This window comes from Toxorhynchites rutilus, chromosome 2 (genome assembly GCF_029784135.1).
Source record: "Toxorhynchites rutilus septentrionalis strain SRP chromosome 2, ASM2978413v1, whole genome shotgun sequence".
Lineage (NCBI taxonomy): Eukaryota > Metazoa > Arthropoda > Insecta > Diptera > Culicidae > Toxorhynchites > Toxorhynchites rutilus.
This window is the reverse complement of record NC_073745.1, coordinates 79,015,172-79,031,943: the sequence shown is the minus strand read 5'-3', so window position 1 is coordinate 79,031,943 and position 16,772 is coordinate 79,015,172. Positions and strand designations below refer to the sequence as shown.

Genomic DNA, 16,772 nt, shown 5'->3' with positions numbered 1-16,772 from the left:
AGCCAAGCTGCGCGGCTATAATTTTCCGAAATTACATTTTTGCAGAATAAATCTGCTTATCGAGACATGCTGGTTCATATCGTGCTCTAGAAAAGGGTTACCATATCTACAGAATAATCTGTATTTATACAGATTTTTCAGACTTTTTGAAACCAAGAATCTGTAGATACAGATTACAGATTTTTTTGGTTCTCGTACAGATTTACATATTTTTCAAAATAACGATTCAATAATAGTCATCAACACCGTCAAATTCTTAATAACTATACCAATCAATGACACCAAAGCTAAGATTATGATTCAAGATTGAAACTATAAATTTAACCCTTTGCGATCATATTGAATTTCGACATGTGTGTAGTACTAGTCGCATTTTTTACATGATAAAGCAGTGATGTATAACTTTGTGAAATTATGAAAGATGAACAAGATTCCTTCTTTTTTTTAAAAACTTATGATAAGTATTCATTAAACAATGTTTAATGTTTTCTATGAATATATATATATATATATATATATATATATATATATATATATATATATATATATATATATATATATATATATATATATATATATATATATATAATATATATATTCATAGAATATTTGCTATCATTCTTCGTCGTGTGATATCCTTCGCATTACAAAATCACAAACATAATTAGTTTGGCGTCTTTAGACTTTTATCTTATTTGTTTTAACATACAGAACACTGGTCTTTACATCTACACAGTGTCGCAATACATGGAGTTTTCCATTAATCCTTTCCTCAAGTATGATGACAATATTTGTTAACACTGAGTACCGTTATCTATTATTCATAGCGGCGCCGTTTTGTTTAGTGAATAAGTGAATAAGACTATAAAATTCGTTTAGAAAAAGTTCGCACTGATACATTGTGGCATAAATTATAATATAAGTATACTTTTTTGCTGTGGTGGCTGAAAGTAGACAAACGCCAAAAAGGTTGATACAGATTTTCTTAGAAAACACACCGATAAAAAGATTTTTTGAGACCAAAACTACAGATTTTATTATGGTAACCCTGCTCTAGAAATGCTCTAGGAACTACTTTGAAAGTTCTCTTGTGATTTGATAAAATAAGCGTTATATTGAATATGCAACTTTATTCGTTCCATTTCCACAAGTTGGCTCAAGATGCTATAAATAGTCAACGCCGACAGCTAATTTTGCATGTCCGAGATGTTGCTTGAACGGCACAAAAGATAGTGTTTTTGACGTAGGACTTCGTCTTTCATTAAGAGTGCCAAAGCAGAAAACCAATCAAATTGAAAATTCTGTAACATTTGTTTGATAAGCTATACATTACAATCCCTTGGTGTGTAAAGTCTTGATGAAAATTGATGGAAATGAGATGCATTCCCATTCGCGCATACATTTGTTCTGTCCATTTGTGTGCTTGCCTAACCGTGCTGTCAATAACGGACAACTTATGCAGCCGCGAAAATAGCAACACCGAAAGGTATACCACAAAGAAAATATTAGCGGCGTAAACTCCACTCAGGTACAGTAAGTACGGTGTCGCTAGCGTATAAATATTGCATATCCTTTGAGGAAAATTTGTACCTCCCGTTAGGTAGTCATCGAAGCAACATCGTTGCCGACGAGCGTCGAGTGGGAATGAATTGCTTTCCTCATTCTGCTCATTTTGTGTTATCTTCGTTTCCCCTCGAGCTGTGGACGTGAGCGAATATTTCATTCGCTGTGGATCGGGAATCGCAATTAACACATCGAGCCCAGCCATGTAGGAAAAAAACCAAGCTGGACTATAATCGCCGGTTCACAAGGAGAATTATTCTTCTACTGGCATGCGAGAATGGAATGGAATGGTGAAATGCAATGTCCTACGTCCTACGTACTAAGCGGTCGTGTTTTGTATACAATTTTTGCATCAATAGCAAAGGTAGTAAAGAGAGTTGGAAGAAACAATCTCAGAAACAGCAACAATCTCATTAGCAGCAGCAATTTAATTTTCCTGGTTTTCACAGGAGAACCGTAACCCTATCTAGCACACAGTGATGCATTGGTGGTGGTGGTACAGATGTAGAATCTCTTGTGGCTGCATTTAATGTGTCTTAAGGCGATGCACTACGGTGCATTGACCCAAATTCCTACATATCGATATCATGAAAACGTTTGGTCCTTTTCAGGGTCACCGAACCTTCCACTAAAGAGTTATTTCAATGCAACATTTCGATGCATTCTAAAGAAATATCGGTACAAAGAAGAAAAGAAGTACAATACATTGCAAGCCGAATGGGAGGAAGGAATTATTCAGCAGTGAGAACTGTGTACTTCGGTTTAAAACTAAGGGTGAAAATTCGTTCCACTGCGATTGCTGATAGTGTTCACCAACACAATCGATCTCGGATTTTCTGTAGCCGTTCTGCGAAAGTTGCTGTAGAGTATAATGTGTTGATTATTTATTAGAGGTGATGTTTTTGGGAGCTGTTGGTGAAGTAATTTTGCTAAGAGATACAAAAATACTACTCGATAAGTTATTCAAATTGACCGCCCTTGGTGTAGTCTTACGTCTGAACGGTATATCCCCGACCTTACCCACTCGTCTTTTTCATGATGTTTTAACCCTGAACCGTTGGAAAACGTGTGTCCACTTTATGAAATGAACTTAGAACTGCATTCAAAATTATTATTATTGAAAAAACAATGACACAGAAATAGCAATCCGAACATCTTCAAATTGCAAGGATTGGTCAGCATCCAAAGATTGTAATAATACCACGCCTAAAAATCGATATCACATTGTCAACAAAAATTCAATTATAATAAATGTTCACCATGAATTAATATCTAATAAGAAAGTATGAAAATTTCATTGTTTTTATTTAGTATTTGATGCCTTTTTCAGTAATGGTTCCAAATTCGAAATCAGGTCACGATTTGATGAAATTTTCAACGTTAATTACTATTTTTACTGCGGACGGAATTTGATTTACTAATGTGTATACTAATCGAATCAGAAATTATGATTTTTTTTTATATGCTATACATTAGCATTCTCATTCCATATTACATTTATTCTATCCATTTATGTGTTTACGCTTTCAACTTAAGGATTATGAATAATCCGTTCGCGATTTAAAATCTGTCTTGCACCAGCTAGTCATTTTCTAAGCGTGAGGTAGTTAACATCATCAACCAAATGGGTCATAAAAGGAGCAGAATAAAAAAAATTCAACATAAGTAACTGGAGCGGCAGAAAAGCAGAAAAATGAACAACAAAAACCTCAACAGCAGTAATAAGATTGGCAACAACAACAATTCCAATTTTCCTGTCACAACGAAAATACAACGCTTGTGTCTCTGGCAAATTGGCATTTTTCAAGGTTTAAATCGAATGAATTGAAAACGCTTGAAATCTGAAATTGAAATTTACTTTCGCTATAAATTTACTAATATTTGTATCAAATGAAATCTCCATAATTCAAAACATCATCATCAACTGCTTCGCATAGCAGTTAACGAGTTAATTTATCTGTTCTTCTGGAATCATTTTTTCAAAAGAGTTCTCGTTATGAAATCGCAAGTTCAAACGTCCAGAGAAACGTTTTCACCGGAGAACCATGGGACATCTGAACAGAGCGTGTGCTTTCATTGTATCGACACAGTGATGCAATTTGGCTCGGTGGAAGTATCGCATCGATTTTCATGTTGTCTGGTGGAGCGTACTGTATTTATGATTCACACTCACACACACACGCACACACACACACACGGGCACACACACATATCGAATCGAAAAAAAATTATTGGTTTTTTATACATATATTTTTGTGTTACTAAATATGAGGAAGAAATAGGGAATATTAAAACTTAATATGGATGCTGTAGATCGAAAATGTATCTGAATCTGAAGCTATTGGAATTGATATCTGAAGATGAACTCAACCCTCTGAAATCGGTAATTCAAGAATACGTATCAGGATCTCGAAACTGGAATATGAATATGAAATCTGGATCTTGGCTTTTAATATGAAATAATAGTAAATATGAATCATTTGAGATCTAAGCTTCTGGATCGCATCTCTCTTGCTTATTGGATTATCTGGAAAGCTCGGGCCGTTTCAAGAAAAAATATAATCTCAATATGGTCATCATATGGATAAACTTTCCGGACAACTCAATAGATGTGCTTAATTCTGCACAAAGTACGCACTGGTTAAAATCTGCGTTCTTCGTTCGTTATCCACTTTATTTTTGAACTCAGAATTCCCAGAACTTTTTGGCCAGCCTAGGATGTATCTTTAATGGACAGCGTTATAAAGCATATACGTTGTGACTATACTTCCAACACCACTTTAGTTGATTCTTCGTTCATTTAAACTTTGATAACCAACTCAATTGTTTGTAAGACAACTTTCAAACAACATATCACATTCACCGCAACTTTTTCTCTCTAATGCTATCCAGGTAACATTACTGCCGTGTTCACAACCAAAGCCAAAGGGCACGAACTAATCGACATCCTGGAGCGACAGCATTACGAAATTACCATGTCAATCATCGAAGGCAGCCGTCACTACCGATCGTTGGCCAACATCAACAGGTAAAAGTTTCGTTTTGTGGATTTCTGCAGCCTCTTTTCTTGTCTGGAAATGAGTTCATGAAACTATTTTCCTCCACCCCGCAGAACCTCGGTGCTCTTCGTATCAATCTCGTTCATAGTGCTGATGATAATCTCGCTGGTCTGGCTGGTGTTTTATTACGTCCAACGGTTCCGGTATCTGCAAACCAAAGACAAACAATCGGTAAGCCAATTTTTAAGACAAATCACCGACTGCTTGCTCATTTTATCATTACGTAATATTCCATAGTCATCGGCGTGACCCGACTAGTTCTCGTAAAGATTTTTGCTGTTTCTTTGCTCAAAACGAACAGAATAATTGCTGCAGTTTCAAACAAAAATTGCTCAATTAATCGTGTAGCTCTCAGCCAATCGAGAGTGGAGTTTCAACAGACGCGCCCCATACAGCAGATTCTTTCCACCTGTACATTCTTCATTCATTCCATCCGAGTAACATTAAATTTTTCGATTTACTCCATTTTTTTTCTCCTCTCTCCTCTGAAATCATGAAACCCTGTGCAGAGGCGACTTTGCAACGTAGCGAAACGAATCATTGCCAAAATTCCAACCAAGAGTATCAAATCAGATGACAAGGTAAGTTTTTATTCCCTCCGTTTTGCCTTATTTTACACAGCGAACCGTGATGCAATTGAATCGCAGGAGATTATTGATCGGAGCGAGTGCGTGACTTTCGTGTTCAGGTTGATTGATGCGGGAGATCTGACTCTTCTTTTTTTGCGACAATTCAGTGACTCGGAAATATACATTATTCAATTATTCGTGAATTAAAAATTATCATCGTTCTCATAATCAAATAATTTGATATGATTGTGGCAAAATAGGTGCGAATTAATCGAGTAAAGAACAATGTCATGTTTCATTTTTCTCACTTCTACTGCTAATTTTGGCGGCTTTTTGGGGATCGAGTTCGAACCGGTAAACCGGCTTTCGAACTGTGTTGTTAGTTTAGCAGTACTTGTCGGTCTCCACAGCAGATATTACGAATGTACTGATGTTACTCACATCTTTTAGTTTTATTATGATCTAACAAGGGGAAAAAATTCTAATTAGTAGTGACTTTATATTTTTCAGTTTTTGACGTAGAACTACGTCTTTCATTAAGGGTGCCAAATCAGAAAACAGGTCACGTTTTTATGAAATAAAGTTAACGTTAATAACTATTTTTGCCGCGAACGGATTTTAGCGATTCACATACCAAACGAATTGGAAGTTCCCTAAGATTTGATTGATATTCTATACATCACAATTCCCTGGTGTGTAAAGGGTTAAAATTCATGAAAACTATAAGCGTTCCCATTTTTCCATACATTTGTTCTATCCATTTGTGTGCTTTCCCGAACAGAACTGTCAATAACGAGCAACTTATCGACGACCAACGGAGGGGAAATCGTGAGATTTAAAGTCTCCGTGAACAAAAGAAAAGTAGAAGAATGAAGGGGAATACTTGCCTAGAGTATAAACAGTGGATCTCGCTGAGGCAAACTTTCAGGACGTCGGACTGTTGAGCAATCCAGTTCACTTTGCTGCGCTTCGATCTGAGATTGGACCCCACCAGTGGTAATCCAATTTGGATATCGTTGTGTAGTTTTCGTTACGTTTTTTCGCGCTATTCGTATTCTGTTTTTTTTTCTTTTTTCCGCGTCATATTAACACGAATCAACACGTTTTTCCCCGCGAGTGTTCATGGAAACCGATCAGCTGCCGCAGCCTGCGGCTGGCTCAAATTCGAATGGAGTAAAACACAAAAGAAAAAAAGTAAATCCTGTTGTTAGTGATGACGAGATAGAGGAACAGCTACTGAGTAACAACGTCTTCAGCACGCTAGCTCAACAAAATGATAACACCAGTCAGTCGACTCCCGTGGTAAGCAGGTCGAAAAACATCACCGGAAAATCAAAGCAGCAACCGTTAGTCGTGAAAAATCTTCCATTTTCCACCCTCGTTGAAAAAATGCGTTTGTGCGATGTCCAACCAACTTATCAGATCACCCGTTTTGGTACAACAATTTTGTGCTCCTCCATAGCAGATTTCGATAAAATACAAAGCTATCTGCAGCAGTGCGGATACGAGTACTACACCCACGACAGACCAAACGAACGACCCTATAGAGTTGTCCTTCGAGGTTTCCCACTGGTCGATGTTAAAACTCTTCTCGATGAAATAAGAAAGGAGCACAATGTATCCGCCCAGAAGGCTCACATCATCAAGCGGAAAGTTGAGAGTACACAACAGGATGAGTGCCTCTATTTATTACACTTCGCCAAAGGCTACACAAACTTAAATAAACTCCGGGAAATAAAAAGCATCGCCCACCTTCGCGTGCGTTGGGAAGCATACCGTAACAAGCGTGCCGATGTCACGCAATGCACAAATTGTCTGTACCACGGTCATGGTACACGCAACTGCCATCTTAAGAGCCGGTGCAACAACTGTGGCAATCTTCACGCCACTGACAACTGCCCTACGAAAACCGTTCCAACTAAACGATGTGCTAATTGTACTGGTGCTCATCCAGCGACAGATCGCAGCTGCCCTAAGCGTGCTGAATACAAGCAGATTCGACAACAAGCAGCTTCGCTAAATCAGCCAAGCCGTAAGTTGAAAGACACAGCTCCCCCGGCTCTGACCCCGCAGAATTATCCTACGTTATCAGGACGTCCTTCCCCCGCCGGAGCCTCAAGCGGGGCTCACCAACAATCATTTACTAATGTGTGGTCCAACCATCGAAGCGAGCGTCGGATCGATCCTCGCATCAGAGCGGGTGAGAATGTGCCACCTCCTCCACTGAATCCTTCCCCCGGGAAAATATGGACGTGCTTTACAGTTCCGCCGAGTTGTGGTCCATGTTTCGCGAGCTCTGCGGTCTACTTCGACAATGTAAATCCAAATTAGACCAATTTGAGGTCCTAAGCTACATGGGATGTAAATATGGGGTCAATTGAGCCCCGCATCCTCCGGATTGCCAACTGGAATGCTCGCTCTGTTAGGGCGAAAAAGATAGAGCTATCCAACTTTTTGGCTCATCATAACATCGATGTTGGAGTGCTTTCCGAAACTCGACTAAACTCGAAGACAAATTTCTCACTGCCAGCTCACACAGTGATTCGGCTTGATCGCTCCAATTCAAGTGGTGGTGGTGTAGCTGTCTTCGTAAAACATGGCATCCGCTACGAGATAATACCGCATCCGAAAACGAGCGTCGTTGAAGCGATAGGCATAAAAATTCATGCACTTCATGCAAACCTCATCTTGTTTGCAGTTTACGTCCCTCGGCAGTGTGTTGACAGCAATGGCACATCCCAGCTCTTTGCCGACGATCTGCGGAAACTGACTGACAACCGATCCACCTTTGTGGTGGCCGGCGATTTGAACGCTCGTCATTCCCTGTGGCGCAATCATCAAATCAACAAAAATGGAAATATTCTTGCCGACCATCTTCATCAGTTCAGGTACATGTTGCATTCATTTCCCGGATGAGCCAACCTTTCTCTCTCCAGCTGAAACAACATCAACTCTGGATGTGTTTCTATCAGACTTGGATCTTTCTAAGCCGGTCACCTTCCATGAACTAAGCTCGGACCACTATCCAGTTATATGTGAACTCAATTTTCACCCAGCCCCAGCACCAGTGGCGATGAGACGTGATTTCCATCGGGTCAACTGGGCCGTCTTCAGTCGCCTGGTGGACTCACGAATTCCCGACGAGACTGATATGACATCTATTGAAGCCATAAGCAACTATCTGGACGTCTTTGAGGAAGCTGTCCATGCCGCTGAAGATGCATGTATCCGGTGGGTTGCGGTAAGAAAGCAGTTTATTACAATTGACATCTACACCCGGAGACTTATCCAGCAACGAAACGCAGTCAGGCGACAGTTTCAGCGTTCTGGTTGCTTAACCAAAAAGATGGAAGCTTCCTATCTCAACAACATAATTGGAGACCGTATGCTGAAAATTAGGAACCAACAGTTCAGCAACAACATTGCCCAACTGAGAGATCACTCAAGGCCGTTCTGGAAGGTGGCCAAAATTTTAAAGAAAAACCCAACTGCAATTCCGCCGCTGAAAGAACACTCCGGAGCCATTCTGGTATCCCCATCGGAGAAAGCAGACGCACTCGCGAGAAAGTTTGTTGAGGCGCACAACCTCGGTGCTGGTATAGTGAAACAACGGTTCTACACACCATCAGTCAACTAGATGATGAAATCGACGACACTGCTCTCATCGATCAAGTGACAGAGGATGAAGTCCGTTCTGCTGCGAGGTGCGGCAGAAACATGAAAGCGCCTGGTAATGACGGAATCTTCAATCTGGTTTTGAAAAAGCTCTCTAGCAAAGCATATCACTTTTTGGCCGCTATTTTAACAAGATGCTTCCAGCTACATCACTTGGAAGCGAGCAGATGGGAGATGGGAAAAGTGACTCCTATCCTGAAACCAGGAAAGGATCCAACTGATCCTTCGAGCTACAGGCCCATCACGTTACTATCGCCAATCAGCAAACTATTCGAGCGACTGATACTCCAACGTCTGTTGCCACACATCGAGGAAAACAATATTATCGCCCCGGAACAATTTGGCTTCCGGAAAGGCCACTCAACCGTTCATCAACTGGTTCGCGTGGGTAACATTATACAGCGAAACAAATCTCTCTCGAACAACACAGCCATGGTTTTCCTTGATGTGGAAAAGGCATTCGACAACGTCTGGCATAATGGACTTGTTCACAAATTGGCGCTGGCTAACTTCCCAGACTATCTCATTCGGATGGTAAGAAATTATTTATCCAACCGTTCATTTAGAGTACATCTTGCAGGTGTCTCCTCGGACCTAAAAGTGATTCCAGCAGGTGTACCACAAGGCAGTCTCCTGGGACCTATCATGTACAGCCTGTACACCTCTGACATTCCGCCGCTTCCTGCAGCCTGAAGCCTGGCACTTTATGCGGATGACAGCGTTATCATCGCCAACGGTCGCCTCCCCAAGGACTACCGGTCGAGGCTACAGCGAGGCGTTTCCACTTACGTCTCGTACCTGACCAGTTGGAAGATAAAAGTAAACGAATCGAAAAGCCAAGCGATTCTCTTCAGGCACAGACCATCTCCAAAGCTGCTCCCGACTGCAGGCTGCTTCATAACTGTAAACGGTCGGCCCGTCGAATGGCTGAATGAAGTCACGTATCTTGGCGTCACAATCGACAACAAACCACTGTACCGCTCCCACACCGACAAGCTCAAGGTCAGATGCATCGCATTGCTAAAATCACTGTATCCGTTGATATGCCGACGATCCAGATTATCTCAACGGAACAAACTGGCTATGTTCAAATCGATTATTGCGCCAGTGGTCAACTATGCTATGCCTGTGTGGGGAGCGTGTGCTGCGATTCACAAAAGGAAGCTGCAAGTGGCCTGCTAAGAACGATCTTAGATGCCCCTTTTGACACGAGGATAGCCGAGCTGCATCGCACTGCTGGATGCAAAACAATCGAAGAACGTATTAATACCTCAGTTGAAGAATTTGTCGCGAATGCCACAATCTCGGAATACCCGCTCATCCGAGCGTTAATAAACTGAAAAAAAACCAAAATTTTTCAAATTTATAAACTTTAGGTTAGTTTAGGTTAAGTAGGTTATCAAATTAAAAACCAATAATGGTATTCCAGTACCAAAGTAGAATACAGAACAACAAAGGAAAAAACAAACATCAAAAATGTATAGTTAGGATAGTAAAGGTTGAAAAAGATTATTCTTTTATCACTTAAAAACAACAACATAAAATTGTAAACCAAACAAAATGAACAAAATATATTTCAAATTTAAAAAAAAAGGCAAACTTTCATTCGGCATCGGACTGTTGAGCAATCCAGTTCACTTTGCTTTCGCTGCGCTTCGATCTAAGATTGGACCCCACCAGTGGTAATCCAACTTGGATATCGTCGTTTGGTTTTTCTGTTTCTGTTTTTCTGTTTTTCGCGTTATTCGTATCGTGTGTTTTTCTTTTCGTGTCATAAATTGGACGCTTCGCGTTGTGTGTGATGAGCAAGAAGAAGCGGAAGGCAGGCTCGAGCCCTGCAACAAACGAACGCATTGCCAGGGGCAATAAAATTTCGAGGTAAGCGTCATCTAATGATGCACGCGATGTTGGTGCAGTGAAAAGCGCTCGCACTGAACCGAACCTTCGCGAGTGTGACACCGCATCGAACAACAGTGAAGTAGGCGATTTCGGCGCCTCGGTCGAAAATCGCCGTTACCCAGGCTGCAACCAAAATCAAGCTTCCCCCGCTGGTGGTGAAGGCGGTCGCTCTTAACAAACTCATCAGCGAATTCGCATCGATGGGTGTTTCAGCAGAGTACAAGTTGTGTGGCACAATTCAGTCTTTTTCCAAGCAGTTAACATTGTTTGTTTTCCGTCATCATAAGGGCTTCGTTGGTGCCATTGAGAATTCATCAATGCATTAAACTGACGTTATGGCGAAGCAGACGTTAAGGTGCGCCAAAGCATTATAGAATAATATCCGATTGTATAAACAAGCGACTTATATAAAACAACAGCGTAGTTCTACGTCAACAATGCGGTCGTATCTTGGACACAACCTCCTATAATTTTTTAACATGTTTATGCTCAAATCCAAAGAACCTTTCCAAGAACAAATCTAGTTTCGAAAAAATCTCTCCACTCGTAGAAAATACTCAGGAAGCTAAATCGTTTGAAAGAACTATGAAGTGATACCAAATTTTCGTTCTGCATTTTTGTATGAATTTTTATTGAGATTTATATGCGGTGTGCCATTGTTGGATTCCATTTTTACTGATTTTTATTCAAAACTGATTTCCATGATTTCTAGTTACTCATTACAACAATGGTACACTTTTACACTTGAAATTGAAAAATTCGCAAAAGAAAGGATGAAAAAACTATGGATGGGTTATATCTATGATATAACCGCATGGTTGACGTAGGACTGCCGTTGGCTTAGTAATAATTTGTGTATTTTCAATTAGCAATAATCGCACCTCGGATGTTCCTCATTGGGTACATTTTGCCTAATCATCAAACGGTATGCGTAGAAATTCAGTGAGCTGGCGACATGAAGGGATTTCTTCCAATGCAGTCTTGAATAACCGAGCCGAAGCGTTGCATTTGTACCCGCTTTTGTAGACCGTGTTAGCAAATGAATTCCGGAGTGTAAAAATTCATGGAGATTTAAAAGCACTGCCGACCTCCATGTATCTGCAATGCCGATTTTCACAACTTCTTGGTTTCGGAATCTGTATTGGGAAAAAAATTTCAGGTTTCAAAAATGCAAGCGAGTACAAAACTACCCGCAACTTGCATCCAATTTGCAATGCCGACTTCCCTAGGCTCCATGGTTTTGAAATCTGTGCTAGGGAAACATTCCGATTTGCAGAAATGCAAGCGAGTGCAAAAGTACCCGCAGCCTGCATCTATTTTGCAATGCTGATTCCCCCAGGCTTCATGGTTTTGAAATCTGTGTTAGGGAAACATTCCGATTTGCAGAAATGCAAGCGAGTGCAAAAATACCCACAGCTTGCATCTATTTTGCAATGCCGATTTTCCCAGGCTTCATGGTTTTGAAGTCTGTGTTAGGGAAACATCCATTCATTCCAGCGATCGTACCTCAATCGTTGCGCAATCACAACTGAGTGGATTTCCGAGCGCCACTCGCTTATATACCGATTTGTGATTTCAATAGCCTGTTTTGAAAGCAATTTTAAGGCTATTGAAACAAGTTTTTGGATCAAAAAGTAACAAGTATATAACGCGTAGACATTTTATCTTTTGAATGAAGTGTTTATCATACCATTTCGTTCAGTTGTTTAGGAGCTATTCACGCTCAAAATCTCGGTCTCCGGCGTAACGCTTTCGTTTTCGAAACTTTGATTTTACACCCCGGTATAGAAATGAAAGACGTAGTCCTACGTCAAAAAACCAAATTTCGATTACTCAATGAATGGTACATTATTCGAATCCGAAAAGTTCAAATTAGAATAAGGTCAAAGTCACTTGCTTCGCTCTGGAAGTTAGCTTATTTTTAGCTCCTATTTTACACCTAAGTCGAAAACAGAAGAGGGTACGATTCCAAATTTCATCTTATGACCACTATAGTTACGCCATTCGCCTTCCAGAATACTGTGACTGGAACCATCTCATATCTAGAAATGGTTCGTTGCATCGGTACAAACTGAACCAGTTTGAAACCAGTTAGAATATTGAATAATAATTTTCAATGACATACGCACATATTAGTCAAGCAATCGCTCCCATATCTCCTCCGTTCAACACGCCTCAACCCGGAAGTTGCAATTTAACGCTAATCTTCTGTAATCTGATGACTCTAATCCCGAACCGTATGTATGTCTTCCAGGAAATCGACAACGATTGCTGCGCTATCTGCATCGAGCCGTACAAGGTGACAGATGTGATACGCGTCCTGCCCTGCAAGTAAGTTTGCGTTTTGCGCACATAAGCGCTCACCCGAGCAGACCGCACAGTTAATTATCCATTCTTCCACCCCCTCTTATCCACAGACACGAGTTCCACAAGACTTGCATCGACCCCTGGCTGCTGGAGCACCGCACCTGTCCGATGTGCAAGATGGACATCCTCAAGCATTACGGCTTTGTGGTGGGTTCCTCACACGGTTCCTCGTCCTCGTCCCCGTCCGTCCAGAACAATCCCATCATCGCCGACTATTTTAGCGTAGCACCCCCTCCGCCCCCTTCCAATAACAGTTCGACCGTTACCTCGTCCACCGCCTCCATCATCACGGCTCCCGCTGCCGCTGCCTCTAGTGGCAGTTCGATGATGGCGATGGAGGGTGGTGGCACGCGGGGCAGCATGAATAGCACTAGCGTCATTGGTAGTAGTACTAGCGGTAGCAGTAGTAATAGTAGCTCACTCGAGCCAGAGCAGATTGTAACAATCATTATCAATATCAATAGCAATAGTAGTAGCAGTGGCGGCAGTAGTGATAGCGTCTCCCCAGCTGGCGGGGGCGACAGCAGCAGTGGTAGTAATACAGTGATTGAGAGCAGCACGCGCACCGAGAGCCGACAGATCACTGATGTTTGATATCCTGTGGGAACCTTTTCGAGGTTCGTAACTTACGCTTCACGCGGTGTACGATCTACGTGCAATATTTCAGCTCGTGATGCTCGAGCATGTTTCCACCCACCAACGTGTTTTTAGCTTATGTGGGTGAGAAAGGTACTGTAAATAGTTTTTTTTTTAATTTTGCGAAATAAGCTTACCTTAAAATAGATTTATAATAGAGCGTGGGTCGAGTGGGTTTTTTGTGTTATCGGTTAACAGGATTAAACACACTAACCTTATAGTAATGCAAACGACGACTGCCAGAAGGGAAATGCGACTGTTGGGAGACAACCTGAGGCATTCCACCAATCAACACGAAACCATTTTAATTTCATATTTTTGATTTAACTGAAACTTTGTCAACTTGTTTGGCACTAGGTACGATGTCATTTTACGGTATTATTTTTTTTATTACGATCACGATTAATTTTTGAAATGGACTTATGCAAAAGTGGTATCATTTCAGAAAATAAACTATAACGCTAAAACAGGTTATTTTATCGAAATCGTGTCTTAAGCAAAGTTATAGATTATTTCGCTTCTGAAAAAACAGAAAGTGGGTTATATCTATGGTATAACCGCAATGGTTACGTAGGACTATCGTTGATTCAGTGATCCTTTGTTGGAAATTGAATCTGAATCCATTCTGAATGAATGGATAAATGAATATTTGGGGGATTTCGAAAACGAGAGCATTACGTTGGAGGTACAAGGTTTTATGCATCCAATATTTTATACGAAAATATCCTACTGATGCGGAAGAATAATCTTCAGAAGCTATCCTGTTAATTGCAATTGATTGAAAAATCACAAAACCAAATGTATTATATTTGGTCACAGTGTTACATGGATAGAAAACATTCAAATAAACTCTTTCACATGAATGTATTTTTAAATTCCCAGAGGAACTGGCAGATTATTTTCCGGATCTTTCTCGATGCTGAATGGCATCCAAACGGAAAGAATTCCGCGCGTGTATGCGGGGAACCGTTTGTGGCATCACTCTCCTCCTGATGGATTCACGTCTGGCCTAAGGTGCACAAACAGGCTCTTGGTGACACCGTTCATCCGCGCTTTCATGATAAACGAAGAGCTTCACCACAACAGCGACAACATGCTCCAATCGCTGTTCAATTAGAACTGAGTGGATATCCGAGCGGCGCTCGCTTACATACCGATTGGTGATTTCAATAGCCTGTTTTGAAAGCAATTTTAAGACTATTGAAACAAGTTTTTGGATCAAAAAGTAACAAGTATAGAACGCGTAGACATTTTATCTTTTGAATGAAGTGTTTATCATACCATTTCGTTCAGTTGTTTAGGAGCTACTAACGCTCAAAATCTCGGTCTCCGGCGTAACGCTTTCGTTTTCGAAACTTTGATTTTACACCCCGGTATAGAAATGAAAGACGTAGTCCTACGTCAAAACAGGAAGTGGGTTATATCTATGGTATAACCGCAAGGGTGACGTAGGACTATCGTTGATTTAGAGATCATTTGTTTGAAGTTGAATCAAAATCCATTCTGAATGAATGAATAAATGAATATTTGGGGAACTTCGAAAACGAGAGCGTTACGTTGGAGGCACAAGGTTTTATGCATCCAATATAGGATACGAAAAACCTGAAGAATAATCTTCAGAAGCTAACCTGCTAACTGTACTTGATTGACAAATCACAAACCCAAATGTAATATATGGATATTTTATGGATAGAAAACATTAAAATAAACTCTTTCTCTTGAATGTAATTTTCAATTCCAAGGGGAACTGGCAGAATATTTTCCAGCAACGATTAGATATATCCACATTTTCCTCGATACTGGAAGCCCACCAGTGGTTAATACTAACTCGATAACCACCTGTTAATAGCACTTGATTGAAAAATATTTGGTCACAGTGTTAGATGGATAGAAAACATTAAAATAAACTCTTTCACATGAATGTATTTTTAAATTCCCAGAGGAACTGGCAGATTATTTTCCAGCAATGATTAGATCTTTCCGGGACTTTCTCGACGCTGAATGGCATCCAAACAGAAATAATTCTGCGCGTGTATGTGTCTGCTCCAGCACGTTAGGCAACGATGTTGTCTTGTCGATGTCCTCACGAAAAATGAATGCGTCTCACCACTAGAATATCGCTTAAGTATGCTTTTTGTGAGTGATTGAATCGAGAGAAGGTGCGGTTTACGATGACAATTTGGAAGGCAAACTAGAGGGGAATAAACTCTCTGAGCTCGAAACTTTCGGCGAGCAATAATCGATTGCGTGCGCATACAATATTGGATACGGAATATTCTACTGATGGGGAAGAATAATCTTCAGAAGCTTTCCTGCTAATTACACTTGGTTGAAATATTACAAAATCAAATGAATTTGATCGCTGTGTTACATGGTTAGAAAACATTAAAATTAACTTTTTCACATGAATATATTTTTAAAATCCCAGAGGAACAGGCGAATTATTTTACAGAAATGATTAGATCTTTCCGGAACTTTCAGCGCTCGCTTATATACCGATTGGTGATTTCAATAGCCTGTTTCAAGAATAATTTTAAGACTATTGAAACAAGTTTTTGGATCAAAAAGTAACAAGTATATAACGCGTAGACATTTTATCTTTCGAATGAAGTGTTTATCATACCATTTCGTTCAGTTGTTCAGGAGCTATTAACGCTCAAAATCTCGGTCTCCGGCGTAACGCTTTCGGTTTCGAAACTTTGATTTTACACCCCGGAAAAGAAATGAAAGACGTAGTCCTACGTCAAAAGTACACACCGAAAAAATTGTTTTTGATCGAAAAAAATTGAAAAAAATTGGTGGGTTACATCTATGATATAACCGCAAGGTTGACGTGGGACTACCTTATCTTAGTAATCATTTGTTTGTGTTGATTAAAATTTTGATTGAATGAAACAATTTCCGAATTCAATTGAATTTAATATATTTACTTTGTGAGTAAAAAGATTGTATAATGCCATGTAGGGTCAATTCATCCAAAAGATTTTTCTTCGTTACGAGTAAA

At 40.2% G+C, this 16,772-nt stretch overlaps 1 protein-coding gene across 4 annotated transcripts in view; it reads left to right on the top strand.

Moving 5' to 3' along the window:
* Window positions 1–16,772, top strand: part of LOC129771114 (E3 ubiquitin-protein ligase goliath) — a 222,956-nt gene that overhangs the window by 170,569 nt on the left and 35,615 nt on the right. For all 4 annotated transcript variants that reach the window (XM_055774458.1, XM_055774460.1, XM_055774461.1 and 1 more), the window contains 5 exons: window positions 4,456–4,591; window positions 4,676–4,793; window positions 5,132–5,203; window positions 13,020–13,096; window positions 13,183–13,279. In XM_055774458.1, coding sequence (XP_055630433.1) covers window positions 4,456–4,591; window positions 4,676–4,793; window positions 5,132–5,203; window positions 13,020–13,096; window positions 13,183–13,279 — 500 coding nt within the window. The remainder of the gene's footprint in view (window positions 1–4,455; window positions 4,592–4,675; window positions 4,794–5,131; window positions 5,204–13,019; window positions 13,097–13,182; window positions 13,280–16,772) is intronic.